The sequence below is a fragment of the Manacus vitellinus genome, unplaced genomic scaffold (assembly GCF_001715985.3).
Source record: "Manacus vitellinus isolate BGI_N305 unplaced genomic scaffold, ASM171598v3 scaffold_3_pilon, whole genome shotgun sequence".
NCBI classification, from domain to species: domain Eukaryota; kingdom Metazoa; phylum Chordata; class Aves; order Passeriformes; family Pipridae; genus Manacus; species Manacus vitellinus.
The window spans coordinates 15637354-15656015 of NW_021940535.1; the positions used below are offsets into that span (position 1 = coordinate 15637354).

At 39.5% G+C, this 18662-nt stretch overlaps 1 protein-coding gene across 1 annotated transcript in view; it reads right to left on the reverse strand.

Moving 5' to 3' along the window:
* CMC1 (C-X9-C motif containing 1) overlaps positions 1–16500 on the reverse strand; it is a 44388-nt gene extending 27888 nt beyond the window's left edge. The window contains exons 1-2 of the mRNA XM_029961972.1: positions 16465–16500; positions 4100–4192 (exon numbers count right to left, since the gene is read on the reverse strand). Of these exons, the coding sequence (XP_029817832.1) occupies positions 4100–4142 (43 nt within the window). The 5' untranslated portion in view covers positions 4143–4192; positions 16465–16500. The remainder of the gene's footprint in view (positions 1–4099; positions 4193–16464) is intronic.
* Positions 16501–18662: the final 2162 nt, after the last annotated feature.

Here is an 18662-nt window from a genome sequence, read left to right on the forward strand (position 1 = left end):
AAGTCTAAGTAAATTTAAATAATCTAAATAAAATTAATCTAAGTATAATCTAAGTAAAATATGACCAGACACAATACTGAATTGTTCTTAAAAATGATCAGATGGACATATTTTCATGTTTTCTTCATCCTTAAACCACTCTAGTAGGCTAACAACCAAGCATAACAACGGGTCACCCACTCAACCGTGCACTAGGACGGCAGGACCACTTTTTGAGTTAACAAAACCTTCCTATTTATTTATTTATTCATTTATTTAACCCTTGGGGTTTCTTTTCCCTGGACAGCTCTGGGACACGTGCTGGACAGGCTGTCATTACTTGCATTATTAGCTCTGATAAGCACACAGCTCTAGGTGGTATAGCTGCAGGCTAAGGTAACGGGCTGGATACAGATGGACCCCCGCGCTCACGCAGAGTACTATTGAATGTATAGGGGCTCCCCATAGGGATACATGTGAACCCAGCGTGATCAAACCATTTGTTAAGGCCCACACTTGTGGAATAGTTTTATTTCCTCTATTACCAATGCATTTACCACAATTTCCGAAAGACAAAATGAAACCTATTAATAGGAGTTTCTCAAACAAAATTAACATAACGCAGGAAAATCCTACACTGAGAGCAAGTTAAAGGAGTAGCTACGCCACTTGGTGTAAACAGCTCCATTTCATGCATGTGTGTACACTCTGCAGCACACAAACAATTGCAGGAGCTTTGATTACTTAATTACACAGCTTATAATTGTTTACAGCATAAAAAGCATTGCCTATTTACTCTGATTAACACCTATCCCTGTGTACTAACAAGAGAAATTTATTCCAGGAATAATTTCACAATAGATTTAAGAAATGATAAGCCTCCAGTTCACAAAACTGCTTAAGTTTCATTTCCCGTGGTTTGGTCTCTCCCCTCCATCCTGACAAAAATAGCTGAACTTATGCTACCACCTTTTTATCTTTTAATAAGAGTATCAATGTGGGTTTTTGCTTGCCTGTTTGATCAAAATTTTTTTCAGAAATACTCTGTTTCCACTTCTAACTGCCACACAATTTGATCAAAGCTGGCTTGCAGGTGACAGGAATGAGGGGAAGACAGATGCATCTACAAACCTCATTTTCCTAACGAAACGCAACTGAATTCTATGCAGGAGAAAGAAATTACAGTTTTGCCCAATGTCACAGAAAGAGAAAACCCATAACATTTGGCTTTAAAATCTATGGAGGCAAAACAACAGAGAAGCGGCAAGGTAACAGTCTACAACTCACAGCTCAAGAATCTCCAATACTGGTTGCTGCCACAGAAAATGAAGATGCTGAAACCAAAGTCCTCATCTTACACAGAGAAAGTTCAGGGGAGAAAAACACGTACACAATCTCCCTTTGGTTTACCCTCAAACAATATTATACAAACAGCAAGCTCTCGGAATATTCTTAACTGACATCTTCTTTCAATGACCCACATTACTGAAATTGCTTTTCATTTTTTTCCCTCAACAGGTATAGAGTTCAAAGTAAAAATGATTCAACTATTGTTCAAATGTAAAAAGGTCTATTAAGTCCTTCTAACAGCACTGAAAGGTACTTGTCATGTGATGCTACTTTCCTCTGGCAGATATTCCAAACTCTTTTCCCACTTACTCAATGTCAAAATTACTGTAAGACTACTCTTTTTTATCTTTTGAAGAACCCCTAAAAGCAGTTGCTTAGAAATACGCTGGACCATTTTAATTAGACTTGACTTTAAAGCTAGTGATAAATGTCTAGATGTCTCCTTTGAAGCTTCTTTTTGTGAAACACAAAAAGCCACATCCCATTGAGGAAACAACTTTTCTTTCTGCCACAGTAAAAATAATACAGGGAAAACAATGTGGCAACAAACTAAAATGCACTCCTTTGTCAGTAAACATTGTTGGAAGATGCACAGAAGACAATGCTGAAGATTTGAAGAAACAAGTATTAGAACAAGTTACACAGTGTGGGAGGTTTACTATACAATTGAGTGAAAGTACAGTACAGAAGTTTCTAACTTCTCTCAGCTTCAGTTATTTGCATGTCAATAATGAAATGCACAAGGACTTTTTTTGTGAGCCACTAAAGGAAAGATAAACTGGAGAAGATCTCAACTGGAAGTGGTTTCTTGAATAAAAACCAATTTATTATGGCAAAACTGCGCAAACGTATCCACTGATGGAGCGGCTGCTTTGACTGGAATAAAACAGGGATTCCAGACTAAGGCTACAGAGACAGTGAAACACTTCACTACATCACTCATAGGTGAACTATTGCAGCAAGGCAGTTGGAGCCAGGAGTGCACTAAGTGCTACAGGATGACACTGATGTGGTAACTTTATAAAAACAAGCCCTTCAAACAGTGGCATGTTTACCAGACTTCTTGGCAGCTTTGCCACAGCTTGTACCGAGATGGGGAGGGGCCATGAAAATCTCGGGCACCACGCAGAGGTTCGCTGGGTATCTTGTGGTAAAACCCTTAAGGGAGCTGTCAAACCTGACATATTTTTCTTTTACAAAAAGACAAGAGTTCCAAATTTTCTGACCTTTTTGGTGATGACAAGTGGTGTGAGTAGTTTGCTACCTAGCAGGAATTTCCAAAAACTAAACACTCAGTGTGTCCCCTCAAGGTGAAGATGATGTTTTAACAACAGTGAAAAAGTAACTCTTTTGGAAAAGAAACTTGTGCTTTGGACAGAGCATTTTGAAAACAGGTATTCAGATATGTTCCCCTCATTATGCGACTTTTGAGTTGGTTTTATTGCCAAACACAATGTGAATGTGCCACCAACAAAAACCTCTTCCATCTATACACCTCAAAAGGATAGAAACAGAATCTTCTAACCTGTCAAAAATCTTCCAAATGAGAGTTTCAGTGGGTTAAAAATATAAATATGCAACACCTTCCAATGAGTTTTGAAGAACAACTGATGGACATCTGGGGACGTGGTCATTTACTAGTCCAATTTTAAGCAAAAACTTTGCAAAATGTGTGGATGGTATTGAAAAAATGGCTATAGTTTAATAAGTGCAAGGAACAATGTACTTTTTCCACTGGGATCTATGCATCTTTGTGAGGTATCTTTTTGACGTATGACATCCGTTAAAATCAAGTATTGAAATAAACTGAACTTAGAACCAGACCTTCAAATTCCTCTATCACAGTGTTAAATGAAGATTATGAAGCATGTTAAGTCATATAGATGTCAATAAAAAATACTGTTATTAACAGTAAACTTTTCAGAGCAAAAATGTTTTTGTACCATTGGTAAATAGCATAAAAAATATTTTAAAGTACTGTTTATTTCATCTTTATCTCTTCCTTTTTTAATTTCTATTTTCATGTTTTGTAGTGCATATTAACATACTAGTACAATGGTTCATTTGCATAATTTATAAATAAATATACATATATTCGGATTGTGCACTCAGAAATTTTTTACTGATGGGGTGCACAATCAAAAAAGTTTAGAAAGTACCAATCTAGACGACTTGGGTGTCAGAAGAAGTGGTGATACTACTTTAAAGAGTTATTGTCCAGTACTCTTCAAAAGAAAATGAAAACAGAAGTAGACTGCATCACCCTATTTCGATGTCTGTCTAATAACAGATGTGGGTTTATGTGCACATATCATTCAAATGCTGGGGCAGGGAAAGGATGCAGTTAAGAATATTGGGAATATTTACACAAATTTATCATAATGAGAGAAGCCCTAACTGAAGGCTCACATGAGGCAATTCTTTTTTATGTAAGTATCAAATATTATATATAGGAATGCAATAACTCTTGTGTGGCTCTGTCACCACACAGTGTAGACTGAAATGTGCAAAATTTTGTATTAATCATACTAAATTCCACAGCACTCGAGAACAAGTCATTTTGGAAAACAGTCCACATCACCAAGCAGCCAAAGCCAACACAGCAGATTTATATGCTTCAGTACTGGTTTCACAGTGAACAGATAAGATGCAGATCACACATATTAATTCTCTGACTACATGATTTCAAAACCAAGGATTATATTCAGGGCACAAATATACATCTGATATCAGAATATATCTGATCTCCTAATGAATATTTGACTCTTACCTTGCACCTTATCTAAGCACAGCTCCTTGGCTCGATCCCTCATTATTTGTGGAATCAAAACATCTTTTTCTACATGTCTCAGCTTAGAATTTTCTGCAAGAGTGAAAAAAAGATAATTTTGAAAAAAAGATTTGTAATATCTATACATCAATCTAAAGAAATAACACAGCATTGCTTATATAACAGACACTAGTACACTAAAACTGTCATAAACAGCAGCTAAAAGTACCATGAAAGGACCACATAGATCAAAAGGATGGAAAGTCCAAAATTTAAATTTGCTCAGATACAAATATGATCATTATCCTGAATATTTCTATTCTGCTTAATGTACACAATGAACAAAAATAAAGGAGAAAATTCTAGCAGCACATTTTAATTTCTGCCTTAGTGAATAGAAAATCTGCATACAGTCAGCACAAACATTAATTACTTTTATTTCAGGATACTAGTATTTTTCTATGCACATTATCTGTATGTACTTTTTTACTCACTGGCACAAAGCCGAGAAACACAGTATATGCTAGAGCACACCCTAAAATTTTTATTGCTATGTGGAAGTCTTCAGTTCTTGAGAAGAAAACTGTCTTTTCAATGAAGGATCTAGGAGATTTTTCATTGAGAAATCCAATCTAACAGAACAAATGCTGCTGTCTGAATTCTGCACTTAAAAGTACAGTTGCAGTTTGCTTTCAGTTGTCTCCAGAACTCAGTACTCTTGAACACAGCTAGTGAGTTTGAACAAACAAGACAGATCATTTTAAAAAACCCTGCATTTCCAAACCCACTTTCTTCAAAACAAAGGGATGAGAATTTATCAAGCACAGCCTTTTACTTCTCAGCTTCTGAGTTAAAAAACCTTTAAGGACATTCGTTCAGAACACTGTATAGTTCAGCACAGTTATATCAAATACCTGGTTTTCATCTTCAAACACACTATTTATTCTTCCTTTGATTTTGATATTACATTTCAGAATAGCATCAGCTGGGATGCTCATATTATGAAAACCATACTGTCAGATACAGTTATTTTGAGTGACAATCATTTCATTTTAAAATTGCTTATTAAAAAAAAAAAGATGAAATGACAAAAAAAATTAAAAGTGCAATGTATTGAAATTAAGGAAAGAAGGAGATTTTAAGTTCCCTGCAGTTTTCAAACACCACTTTTCAGAGGATTTTTGGCTACTCTACATAAAAAAACAACGGAGACTAACATTAGTCATCCTTACATCATCATCTTTTAAAGTCTACTAATGCTAAGAGATTACATTAGGAGATTACACAGTATTGCATACATGATATTACTAGTGGAATCTGGCAACAAAACAAAGGATTATAATGAGCAATATACAGAATCTGAACGAAAGACTTACACTTCTCCTCAAGAAAAATATCTTTCTTAGAATTTCTACAGCAGAAAAAAACCCCAAAGTCTATTCTGTAAATACGACAAAAATACTGAAAACAAATAGCTCATGACTTAACATTTGCTTCTATATTCTGATTTTCATGAGATAAAACAATTACAAATATCTTTCATTTTAACTTTCTGCAGAATATCAGTGCAATTACTGTACCGAGCATTTGTTACAGAGAATGCAAAGCTGCCAGAAAACTTTAAACATATGTTTTAAAAAGGACAAATCAGTTCAGCTGAATGACATGGCAGGAAATGGCACCACCAAGCTACGTGCCTCAGCTCCACTCACTTCACTCAAAGCAAGCTGGCACTGCAGCCTTCCTGCCCTGTCCCCATCCCTAGGATGCTCTTTTCCCGCTGCCCACACAGATGGGCTCGGCAGCCCTGTGGTGAATGAAAGGGGAAGTTAATTTGGGTTAAAGGTAAATAAATTTCTTGTCAAGGAATTTTTCAGCTAGAAAAATTCCCTGATCCAGTTCACTATATAACTCCAAAACGACCTGTAGGAGGGAATTGTGTGACTCTCGGACAAGAAGAAAGACTGAACTGTCATGAGTACCACTGGTGCAAATTATAGCTTAAACCTACTCCCTTCTTTTTTAAACTTGACTTTGTTGTATTGGTGCTTTGAGCAGGCAGCTGACCTATGAATGTGGGTGGATACAGTTATGCAAGTGGGTTGCTATCTGCCACCAAAAGGGAAGTTTTACCAGTCCCCATTGCCCTCACTCCCATCACATCAGCACTATTATGCACCTTAACACACAGTGAATGACCAGCTCAAAACAGAAAACTAATTCAAATACATGCAAAGAAGTGCTTCTCAGCTGATTTGCACCTCGGAGTAATTGGATCTACTTATCTACTTCCAACAATTAGCATCATAGTCTGAGTTGGAAGGGACTTAGAAGGATCATCAAGTGCAACTCTTGGCTCTCACAAGTTCAACTTTCAGACCACATGGAAACGTAGCAGATAGCAAAGAAATGCAGCAAATAGCCAAGAAGTCTTTAAGGCCTGGGAAGTGCAGCTGGGCCTCCCTAGCTGGTAAAGCTGCCTAGAAGCATCTACAGTTCCCACAGCCACAAAGCCCAGGGCTTCAGAGTAAAGATCAGCTACCCTCTACTGACAAAGAGAAGTAGGTAGGAATACAATTCCTAGAAAGGAAACAGGACACAAAACAAACAAACAAGCAAGGAAGCAAGCAAAGAAAAAGAAATCCAAAAAGAGAAGGCCTCTCTATTAGCCCAGAACAGTCAAAAAGGGTTTTCAGGTTTTAAATTAGCTTAACCACCCAATTTTCTGTTTGATTATTCAACAGGAAAGGGGCATAAGACTGATAGGAAGGAGTAGTTAAAGTGGTGTTAACACCAGCTCAACCAGAACCATGACAGAGCTGTGCTCCAGGCAAACTCCCTCTTCTTAGTCCCATGTTGTCAAACCTGCAGAGGCTGAAAATGCAAGAAGGAGAGGGCACATCAGGACACTGGGCAGCATCCAGTAGAAAGAATGAGAAGAGAGCTACGACAGTAATTCAGAGGTAATTATTCAACTGTATAAAATAAACAAGAATGAAGAACATTTACAAACTCATCTACAGTTTTTAGAAGAATGTTTGTTGGGAAGTATCAGCTTTAAATTATTTGTTTATGTCACAAATTTTTATCTTTATAGGATTTTGCTTTTGTATTTTTCAATCAGAAAATATTTTGTGCTTAATAACGAATGGACTTGATGATGCTAAAGGTCTTTTCCAACCTAAATGATTCTATGAAATTTAAATCATCTTATACTGTCTAAGTTTCAGGTATCTGGGTGCAATCACCTCTCCAGCTAGCTCAAATGCAGACATTCAGTTTGGGCAGTACTATATCTGTGTTTCAACTGTAACATCTTAAGTATTTGAATAGTCTTCCTTGATTCTAAACTATCCATAGCATTACAATTACAGTGATTTTCCTTCAACGATCTTAAAACACTTCACTGAAGTTGGTATCCCTAGCACTTATACAAAATAATAAAGACAAATAAGGCACAAATATTAACAAAAGCAGATACCAGCTAAGAGAAATGTGTTCTCGTGCAAAGAAACTGCATTTCTGATACTGATGTGCAAGTGCTTGCAAGATCATCGATCCAACCTAATCATCTCTGCAATAATGTACATGGCAAGAACTTTCAAAGAAACACCACCTCAGAAGCAAGACTTTATCAAAAAACAAGGCGTAAAACCATTAATTCCTTTTGCCTTTTTTCAACTATATTACAGTTTCTAGAATAAGTACTTTTCCCCCCTTTTGAAAGTTCACTATTCTGCACTAAGAAAGATAATTTTTATTCTAATACCAGATTTGCTGCAGAATAGTCCCTATAGAAGAATCTGCATTTCAACAGTCTTGTTCTTGTTTTATTTTATCTTCAAAACATTATTCCCAGACAAGTAAGAAATATGTTTTCCTACGGTTTGCCTTCTGCATTTGAAAGCTGGGACCTTTGGTTCCCATCTACGTCCTCAACACACATTTCCTGCTCTTCTGGGTAGGCTCTTTGAGGTGATCATGGCCTTGGGCCACAAAGTGAACCAATAAGAATATGTTACCTTTCAGCTTCCAGAGGGCAGACAAATGTTAGCAGAAGCTTTTCCTTCTCCCCCTGCCAGCCCAAACTCAGGCATGTGTGCTAGAATATTGTAATCCTCTGAGATTCTACCTTACTGATGAAATTTCCTAGTATCATCGAACGTTACAAGGGAAAAATGGATGAACACAAACTGATTAAGTAAAGGTTATAAAATGCAGTAAAAACTACGTAGTTTGTAAAAATATACACAGAAGTTAGTCAAAATTAAAACCAAATGCTGCCTCGCAGGTGTTACCGCATATAAGTCACTAGCACCTTGAAAATGTGAATAAGGCTACATCCAAGGAATCTGTGTAATTAAACTACTGAATGTTTCTTAAAGACAGAGATCAGCAGATTCAAGAATGTTCTTGGGACAAGGAACAGAGGAGAGAATAAAGAACAGTTATAGAGGTTATAAACTTGCAGTTGCCAGGAAAAAAAAAAGATATATAGGGAGAAAGCTACAGAAAAGAGAAATTGTTTTCCATAAAACCTCAGCCCAGAGTAAAGAACTGAAGAAAGAGATTACTAAACTGGGAGATATCCCTATTCAGCAAATTGCTTAGAACACATTTAAGACTTTTTTTTAACAAATAAAATCTGTGCGTTTTGGCAAATCTCAGTGCTTGAAATGGTTCTCTTGTTGCATACAATATGTAGGGTACGAGACTAAAACAGTAATAGCTTTCTGTGGTTGATCAAAACCCTCAGCTGCAAAACCTGTTTATTGGCATGAAAGGCCAAGGCCCATTGCCATTCAGTTTAACAGGTTGAATTATTTTTGTAAAAATGACCAAAACCCAAAAAATTATTATGCATCAATAGGAACAAGAACATCACAACCACTAGAACACATCGAAGTCACTCCATATGGAAAAGCTGGAAAAACAGATGATGAATACTCTCTTGGCTTCCTAGCCTCTGACCACAGGACTCAGGAAGCCTTGAGAACAACGGTGTAGACCTGTGCAGTCAGCAGCAGATCTTCTAGAGGACAAGGAAAGAATGAAATACAAAGCTGCTTTACAGTTCTAATAATGAAAGAGATTGTAGCAGCTTGTCATACTCATTAGAAGACTATTACAAACAGGGGATACCAAGACAAAAGCCTTCCTAGAAGAGTGTCCTGAGGAAAGTTGTATCATCTCCCTCTCCCCTGCCATTCAACACAATTAGTAAACGTTTTACTCACCCTCTACTTGCTATTTCCTGCTGGTAGCTACAGCTCTGCTTTCACCTCTCTCATTACTTCAGGTAGCAGGGACACAGATTACTCAGAAAAGTTGAGAAAAAGTTGCAATCTACTCTACCCAGATATTTAAAGAAACCTCACACCTTCTGCATCCAAGAGGAATTGTGTCAAGCGATTCCAGTAACAGTCTTTGAAACATGCATTTCTACTTATACAACCTATAATTTCGATTTTCTTGTTCAAAAAATGCTCAAGGTTGTTTACTTATTCATGTTCAAAAAATGCTCAAAATAGTACTTTAAATACTATAGCTATTTCAGTAAGAATCACAGTATATATGAAGAACAGAGAAAGTTTTAGTAACTTTATAATATTTTAATTTGTAACTGTTTTACCTCACGTTTTTCTTGAAATCACTTACTAGCAAAAATGCGGTAGAAAGTTTAGTTGAGGTTCAAGAATGCAAGTTAAACTGTAATACTCCTCAAAATGTATAAATTTCAAAAACAATCACTTTCATTATTTTGGGAGCTTGGTTGAGAAATGTGGAGCTATAAAAGGGACTTTTTTTAATACACCTTACTATTTTTTTCTACCAGTTGCTTTCAAAAGTAAGCACTTGTAAGTAGACAGATTTCTAAGATGTCTTTCTTTTTTAAGCTAAGAAATAAAACTTGAAAATGTATTAATGAGAACTTCAGCAGTAGAAATAGGAGAGTTATTACAGTCAAAGGGAAGAAAACCAAGGAGATGCAAACAAAATGCCCGTTCTTTAACCTATACCACATTTAAAGGAGCCGTTTTCCTGGAAGGGAAGGTCTTATGATAAGTCTACTGAAACTTTAGTTTACCAGCCATTCTCTCATTCTTCCCATATGCAGACCTATAGTATACTCAATATTTGAGCTGGCTTGGAGAACAAGTTTATAGCTAAGTTACAAAATTGCATTAATTTGGGGGATTCAGTTATTTTTCATATCACTTGATAAAAACTGTTTCTCAGCTGTAAATATGCTGTTCCATTTCAAAGTTTTGTTTTAAGACACTTGCCTATGAGCTAATTATAAAAATACACTTGAAAAGTACACTTTTTTTTTAACACTTTTATTAATAACAGAAGGAGTAGCACACTGTTCAGTGCATGCTTATTGGCAAACATTCCTTTTGTCAATCAGACTATTGGCTCTAGAGGTTACATATTTTTTTTAAAAAATCAGATTTATTTTAGTGTGCTTGTAACAGTGTTTTGAATAAACAATATAATTAGAGCTTACTACTCCTCCAGAAAAAGAATGCATTCAACTCAAAATTTTCATCTCCATTATTCTGCCTAGCTTATCCTCCCTGTATTAAATAAAATTGACCAATCTTGCATTAATTCATGTGAATAATTTATGACTATGTGCATCATAAAAACTTATCCAAAAAGTCTGTATCATTGAATATATTATCAACTACTCAAACCCTCTGTATGAAAACACTAAGTCACACAACGGAACAAATGCATTTAGAGACAGACCCGTTAAAGTCATGGGACAAAAAAACCCTTATCCTTCTAAAGGCTTAGGGTCTTTTCCTACAATTCTAATTTGATGTACCGACGTAATTAAATACTTTAAGTATGCAATCCTGTAGCTTTTGAGAGAACTTCTGTGCCTTTACTGACATGGAATTCATGGGGTCAAAGTGACAATGACTTTCAGCATATTGCTTTGTAACCTCAGTCCCACAAAAACCATGCAGAATCCTGCTAAAGGTAAAGGATTTTATTAGTCAAAAACATCCAGTGTAAACTGACAGATGACGGACCAGGCCCAAACACCTGAGCTTGGTAATCTCACTTGCACATCAGTGTTTGCATACAAACTAGAGCCTTAAGTACTTGGTTCCTACTAAGGGTTTTAAAATATAGGACAACGTGAAATGACAGAAGTGTTATAATCCAAGTGAAACTATATATGTGATACCGTGAAACCCTGATTTAAAAGCAAAAGACACTGATCAGTGCAACTTCTCTACACAGCAACCATTTTTTTTCTTCTTTAAATGTATATGAATAAATTTATTTGTACTAAAAAAGTTCCAGATTTTGAGATCTTTCTAATACTGACATCATTTTAAATTAAGATGGAGTACAGGGATGACAATACCAGAGAAAATTTCCAAAGCTTTAACTTCTCACCATTCTATCGTCACCTCAAAGTCAATTTTCACCTTTTTCAGTGGCTGAATTTGTTATCTTACATTTTGCTTTGGGGCTCGTATTCCTGCAATATGGCAGTACTGGATTACCAGAATACTGTTTGCTAAAAGTGAACAATGGCTGTATGACAGAATGTCTGTAATATCCAGAAAGAAAAGGAAAAGCAGACCCGGCAAAGCACACTTTTTTTTAATTACATGCAGATTGCAAATGCTCATACATCTAGTGAGTAATAAGTAAAGCCAAGCCGACACAAGGAGATATTTTTATACTGCTGATCACACAGCAAATCCAGTTACAGGGCCTGAAAATTAATTACAGATTAGGACTTAAGTATTTACTGCTGGAAATAATGCAGGTTCATCAGTGTTTAGCCTGTACCATTGTTCAAGTATGACAGATCTGCCAGTTAGAAAAACTTCAGGTGTGAGCTACCTCAGCCTACCTCAAATGAGAATTCCAGCAAAATGCACAAAATATAGAGTCAGTAACAACTAGGGCCATGAGTGACCTAGGACTAAACTAGCAGAGACAGCCCTAATTCCGCCATTGTAAAGCTGCTGAATGTTTCACTTGGTAACTGATGCAAAGTCCTCAACACAGCTTTCTTTCACTTAAAAACAAAGACACCATGCAGCAGTACTCAGCAATCAAATATACATTTTTGATTTTTTTCTGGGATGCCAAAATATAATAACAGCACAGACACAATTCAATTCTTATATAGGATATGGTTCAACACTTTTTAAATCAAGCCCAAACTTCTGAGTGCCTCTTCTCTGAAACCAGTCCCAAGTGTACAATCCCTATTTCTTCTACATCCCTTCTAACTAACAGTGGATGTTGTCCAAGTATTTTCTGCTTACTTTCACCTGGAGTAAGAAACAGAGAAAGGTCCTGCACCACAAACTACCTGAATGGTATAAATCAAACAGATCACATAAAATAGAGCTAAGCAGTGGTAGCAAAAACTATGCAACAATTTGCATCAGAAACAAGAGACAAGTAAAAGGCAAATCTGACACAGAAAGAGCAAAGTCCCCAACATCTGGAAAAAGAAGGGATGCAGGAAAATCTAAAAACCAACAACTCCCCCCATTATTACAATAGGAGATGTTAACAACCTCAGATTTCTCACCATACCCCATAATGTTAATCAGTTGCTCCAGCACTACATAGTCCTCTTTACTCATTTTCAGAAGTGAATGACAAGGTGTACTGAAAAATAATGTAAATCACAATTAAAAGTTTTAGCCACTCCTTTCAAGATAAAATTTACACCTTTCATTCCAAAGAATGAACACCACACACAAATGAAGAGCAAGGCTTTTGAATAACAGGACCAAATACCATTCTTCCTGCACTTTTTTTAATTCCTTTAACTGGAAGGACTAAGAGACAATAAAAATCAATGCCAACCTTTGACTTCTGTACCTATGTACTTAATGAATAATCAGTATATGTAATAAAAATGAACGAAGATCTTGGAAACTAACATCACAGATATGATCAAAACACACCAGTGTTTTCATAAGTTCCAGAACATGAAATGTTCTGACATGAAGACAAGGCTAAAAGCCTTTCGCTTACATTAACACAAGAATTGCAGATGTTATTCTGGCAACTTATCTAAAAGAAGTTTAATTAAAAGCTGAAAAAGAACAGCTGAAAAGTCACTTTTCCTTTTACTTGTATATTTTTGCCCTTTAAATTCAACATTGTTTTATCCCCCATTATTTTATCCTCCCTATTTTTTGAAATTATCATTTCATTCCTTTCAGGATATTCTTCAAGCTCTGGTCTTACAGCCCTTGCCACTTTGAAACAAAGTTACAACCATTCTGCAAGCCCAATTCTCTCCTTCCACTGAAAAATGGATGTTGTAATTTGTTAGCAGCCTAGACTTCCACATAACAGTAAGAAACAAACATTTTAAGTAGCTTAGGAAAAATATTAAATCAGTCTTCAGCCCCTCTGCTTTTAAGCCCTATATCTAGGAAGGGTACCAAAGTCTGTATTGTGTATCTCAGCTACTGACAATGATTCCACTTTTCTTTTTACACATCTGTGAATCTTCAACTGGGGATCCAGACATCGTCATCTGAAAATTACAGATATAACCAAGTGCACATTAAAAAGAAAACGTGCTTTCTTATAACCCATGGCCTCTACTACTAAAAACAGCACCCTACATAGTTTTGGAAGTGGTGCATACAAAAATCAAATTCAATGCTGAGCTGCAGCACATTCATTCTGGAGAAGGATAAAACAAACTAATGTAACATTTTCCTAAACTGTGAGGAGCTGTTGACTCCCTCAAAGGCAGGGAGGCTCTGCAAAGAGACCTACGTGAATCAGAGAACTGGGCAATTACCAACTATGTGAAGATTAACACAGTTTAGCACCTAGAATGGGGCAGCCCTGGATGTATGGACAGAGAGGAATGAGATGCTGGAGAGCAGCGCTGTGGAAAGGGACCTGGGGGTCCTGGTCGATGGCCAGTTGAATATGAGTCAGCAGTGCCCTGGCAGCCAGGAGGGCCAACCGTGTCAGGCAAAGCATCACCAGCCAGTGGAGGGAGGGGATTGTCCTGCTCTGCTCTGCACTGGCGTAGTCTCACCTTGAATATTGTGTGCAGTTTTGGGCACCACATTACAACAAGGATACAAAGCTCTTGGAGAGCGTCCAAAGTAGGGCAACAGAGTTGGTGAAGGGCTTAGAGGAGAGGAAAGGCCAAGAGCAGTTGAGGTCACTTGGCTTGTTCAGCCTTGAGGAGACTGAGGGGAGACCTCATTGCAGTCTACATCTTCCTCACAAGGGGAAGTGAAGGGGCAGGCACTGATCTCTCTGGTGACCAGTGATGGGATCCGAGGGAATAGCCTGAAGCTGAGTCAGGGGAAGTTTAGGTTGGCTATTAGGAAAAGGTTTTTCCCCCAGAGAGTGGTTGGGCACTTGAACAGGCACCCCAGAGAAGTGGCCACAGCACCGAGCCTGACAGAGTTCGAGAAGTATCTGGACAACGCTATGAGGCACATGATGTCATCCTTGGGGATGTCCTGAGCAAGGCCAAGAATCAGACTTGATGATCCTTGTGGGTTCATTCCAACTCAGGATAATCTTTGATTCTATGAACATAAACTTTTGTGAACAGATTCATCTACCAATTTATTTCCTGAATGTAATCACCTAATGACACAACCACAGTTCCTTCCCGAACCGTGGCTGTCAAAAAACTCCTCCCATACAAATCACGACATAATTCACAGGTTCTATATTCCGAGTTTCAGAGGACTCCTTCATATTCGCTCCCTACTGCCTGGCAAAGCCATAAGAATATTTGTCTTTTGTGACCACAAAATGAAGTATCAGTCACAGTAATAATTTACAGAACTGTGATTCTCCCTCTTTTTTCTCATATATGAGCCAAGAAGCAGTTAACAATGATGACACTAAAACCTACCGCACCAGAGTATCTGGGTTAACACCTTACTAATATGAACAGGGCAGCTCACACCTCTTGCAGCTACTGTTCCAGTTTCTCTACTACCTCACGTAGACATGTCTGCTTTTAGTTCACATTCTGAGGTTTTCAACAGAGCCATAACAGCCAGGGACTGATGGGGAACGGGGGGAGGGAAGCAGAAGACACTGGATAACAAGGTAGCAGATTTAGAGAGGTGTCAGTAAGCAACGCCACTGCTCGGCAGATGAATATCAGTATTGGTATCACACAGCATGTACACCCTCAGCAGTCCTACTACAGCTAACATACAACTACAACATGGACTGGGAGGGACAGATAATGTCATTATATAGAAACACAGGGAAGCAGAATGCTGATGAACTTCAGTGTTTGCTCTACACTGAAATCACAACAGGTTGAATTAAGCTAGTGTAATAAGTAGGTTTTTTCCAAAGGACAATTGGGAAGTGAAATTATGTTGTAGATGTGAACATCCACCACTCAAAATGCAGCATTAAGTTTTATAACATTTTCTTAATTCAGTAACAGATCAACACTTAGAGAACACGATCAAAAAACCCAGAAACAAACCTAGAACTTAACTGCTCTATGAATGCCTTGTCTGCAGGGCTTGGAAAGCCAGGCCCAGGACAGGTTTCTATCAGAAATCAGGAGCTTGACCTTGGCCAACCCTCTTAGCTTTTGAAGCAGCAGCCACAGGCTGCACTGACCAAGGTGCACAGCCACGACCGCTGCAGTCTGTCACCAGCTACGGGTGTCCCAACACCTTGTGTCAGCTGGAGCCGGCCCACACCACGCAGGGCTCGGTCTCACGGGGAAATGGCCTTTTTACATACCAAGCTGAAGGCACCAGACTCAGGGGTTTAGGGCAGGTGAGCGAACACTACGCGGGTATAAAGCACACGGGTTTTCATTCACTTCTGTGGACACGTGTCTATAATCATTCGGGCAAGACCTCGGCAACGCGAAGCCAAAGGCGACGTAACCTTGGTGTTTAGCCTTTTCCTTCGTTACACAGCCAGAGAGGCCACACGAGCACCAGCGGGCACCTCGCCTCCCCGGGGCTGCCTGGGCGCCGCCCGGCCGCTGGAGGTCACAGGGGCGGCAAGAAGGAGGGACGGAAGGGGCGGCGGGAAAGGGAGCCGAGAGAGCGGGAGGGCGCCGGGAGACCGCTCCTGCGGCGGGGACGCCGTCCGGAACCTCGCGGATGGGCGGCAGGAACTCCTGGTGCCCTCCAGCACCCGGGCGCTGCGTGCAAGCCAGCCGCCGCCCTCCCGCGATGAGCCGGCCAGCGAAGCGACGTGGGGTTTCCACAGTGAGGCCCTAGCGAGGCGGAGCAAGGGGGAGGAGAGTTGGAGAGAGTGGGGAGGGTGTGTTCTGGGGGGGGCCGCTCGCCGCCCCCGTCCTTCCTCCCTCCCTCCGCGCCCTCCGGCCGCCCTACCTGCGGCGCCGGCGGGGAGGCTCCATCTCGCCCGCGCGCGCGGCAGCGCGCACACGCCGCGCCACGCACCGCACCGCCTCGCGCAGCGCGGCCCCGCCCGCTCCTTCCGGCGCCCTCACGGGGTAGGGCGCGCAGCGAAGTGGAGCCTGGCTGGGGTGGGCGTGCGTGAAGCGCGCGACGGTCGGTGGTCTCGGACTCTGGGGGTCACCGAGGAGTCACAGAATGGGTCGGGTTGGAAAGGGACCACATCGGGCTCATCTGCTTCAACTCCCTGCTCAAGCTGGGTCATCCCGGAGGACGTGGCGCAGGATTGCGTCCAGACGGTTCTTGTACATCTCCAGTGAGGGAGATTCCACAACCTCTCTGGGCAATCTGTTCCAGTGCTCGGTCCCAGTAAAGAAGTTCTTCCTCATGTTCAGATGGAGCTTCCTCTGCATCAGTTGCTGCCCATTGGCTCTTGTCCTATTGCTTGGTACCACTGAGAAGAGCCTGGATCCATCCTCTTGACACACTCCCTTCAGATACTTGTAGATGTTGATGAGGTCCCCTCTCAGTCATCTTCTCTATACTTCCTCAGCCTTTCTGCATAAGAGGGATGCTCCAGTCTCTCAGTCATTTTCTTTGCCCTTTGCTGGACCTACTCCAGGAGCTCCATGTCTCTCTTGTACTGAGCAGCTCAGAACTGGGCTCCCTGCGGGCCCAGGTACGGAGATTACCACTTCCCTGGGAACCTAGGGAGCTTGTGAGTGTGTGCTGCCCCTGACAGGGGCTGGGTGTCACAGCCTCCAGCTCTTGCCTTCCACAGCAAGGGCTTGAAGTGGAAAAGAAGAATTTCAGTGGTGGCTGTTTTAACCAATGAGTTGGTCTGTGACCTTTAGGAAGGGATTCCCAATCAGAGGGCGAGAGATCATCTCTCATGCTTCGATATCACTGGGACCACATTCCTGTGACAGCTGTGTGGTTGATAGAGGAATCACAAAATTTACTATCCCACCTGAAACTCATATTTAGGAGTCTGCAGTATATTTAACTGACCAATCTTTAGTTGTTCATGGCACGAGGCAATGCTGACCAGTTTGGGAAACAAAACATGCAATTAAAAGAAAAATTAAACAAAAAGTGACAAATTGCCACACATTTAAAAATCCGAGAACATGATTCCCCAGAAATTAAGAATAATTAAAAACAAGGAGACGTCTGAAACTCAGGACTTGTTTTAACAAATACAACCCAGGATTTTCAAAAAGCCCACCTTTTTTCCTGTGTTCAACATTTTAGAGTGACAGGTGGTATGGAAAATCAGTCATTTTATGCAGTAGCCACTTACAGGAGGCTGCAAAAATGCTTCTAAATATAGCATTCCTCTGTTATCTGGCATTGTTACTTCCTGTTAAATGGAAAGATGAATGTTAAATATTACATTCTTAGGGAAGTGGGAAGTCCAGGAGCCTTCCCCAAACACCAGATAGACCTTCTATGCCTCTGGAAGATAATAAGCAGTCTAGAAAAAATCAGTAGGAGGAATTCTGATAACAATAACCACATTATTTATTCTTAAAAGGAATTTCAAGTCCAGTTTTTTCCCCAGATTTACATTATTTTCCCCATCTGAAAATTCAGTCCCTTTATTTGAAAATAGATTGTTTCAATTTGAGGCCACACTAAGAGCCAAGTTCTTCATGTTGATATGTTCACAGAAGTTAGTAGAGCGTGATGTAGGCAAAATCTTCCACACGATTGCTTTTGGCCTTACCGATCTAGAGCATTTCAGTTTTACACCGTTAAGTGCCTTTATTCTTTTCTTTTCTTTAAAATCCACAAGTCTGGTCTATTTCCTTACAGTAAAATGTGAATGTTACAATTGTTTTCCGTAACTGTAAACTATACCATTTCAGTTACTGTTTATATGCTGATTAAGAGAATTTTAGTTCAACAGGGCTGTGCAAAAGCAACATGTCAATTTGCTTGTATTTGTTTTATTAAGGGGTTTTTGGCCTATGCCACTTCTGCATTGAATGTAAGAGTGCTAAAAAAAAGATACCAGCCAATCTGCAAAGAGTTCTAATATATATCTGCAACAAGAAAATGCAAGAGAACAGGTAATACAAAGAGAAACTTTCAGCAAAAAAAGGAGAATGTACACTTACAACAGTAGGTCGAGTTAAAAAAAGGCATTATTTTAGTTAGTGATTTTTGCT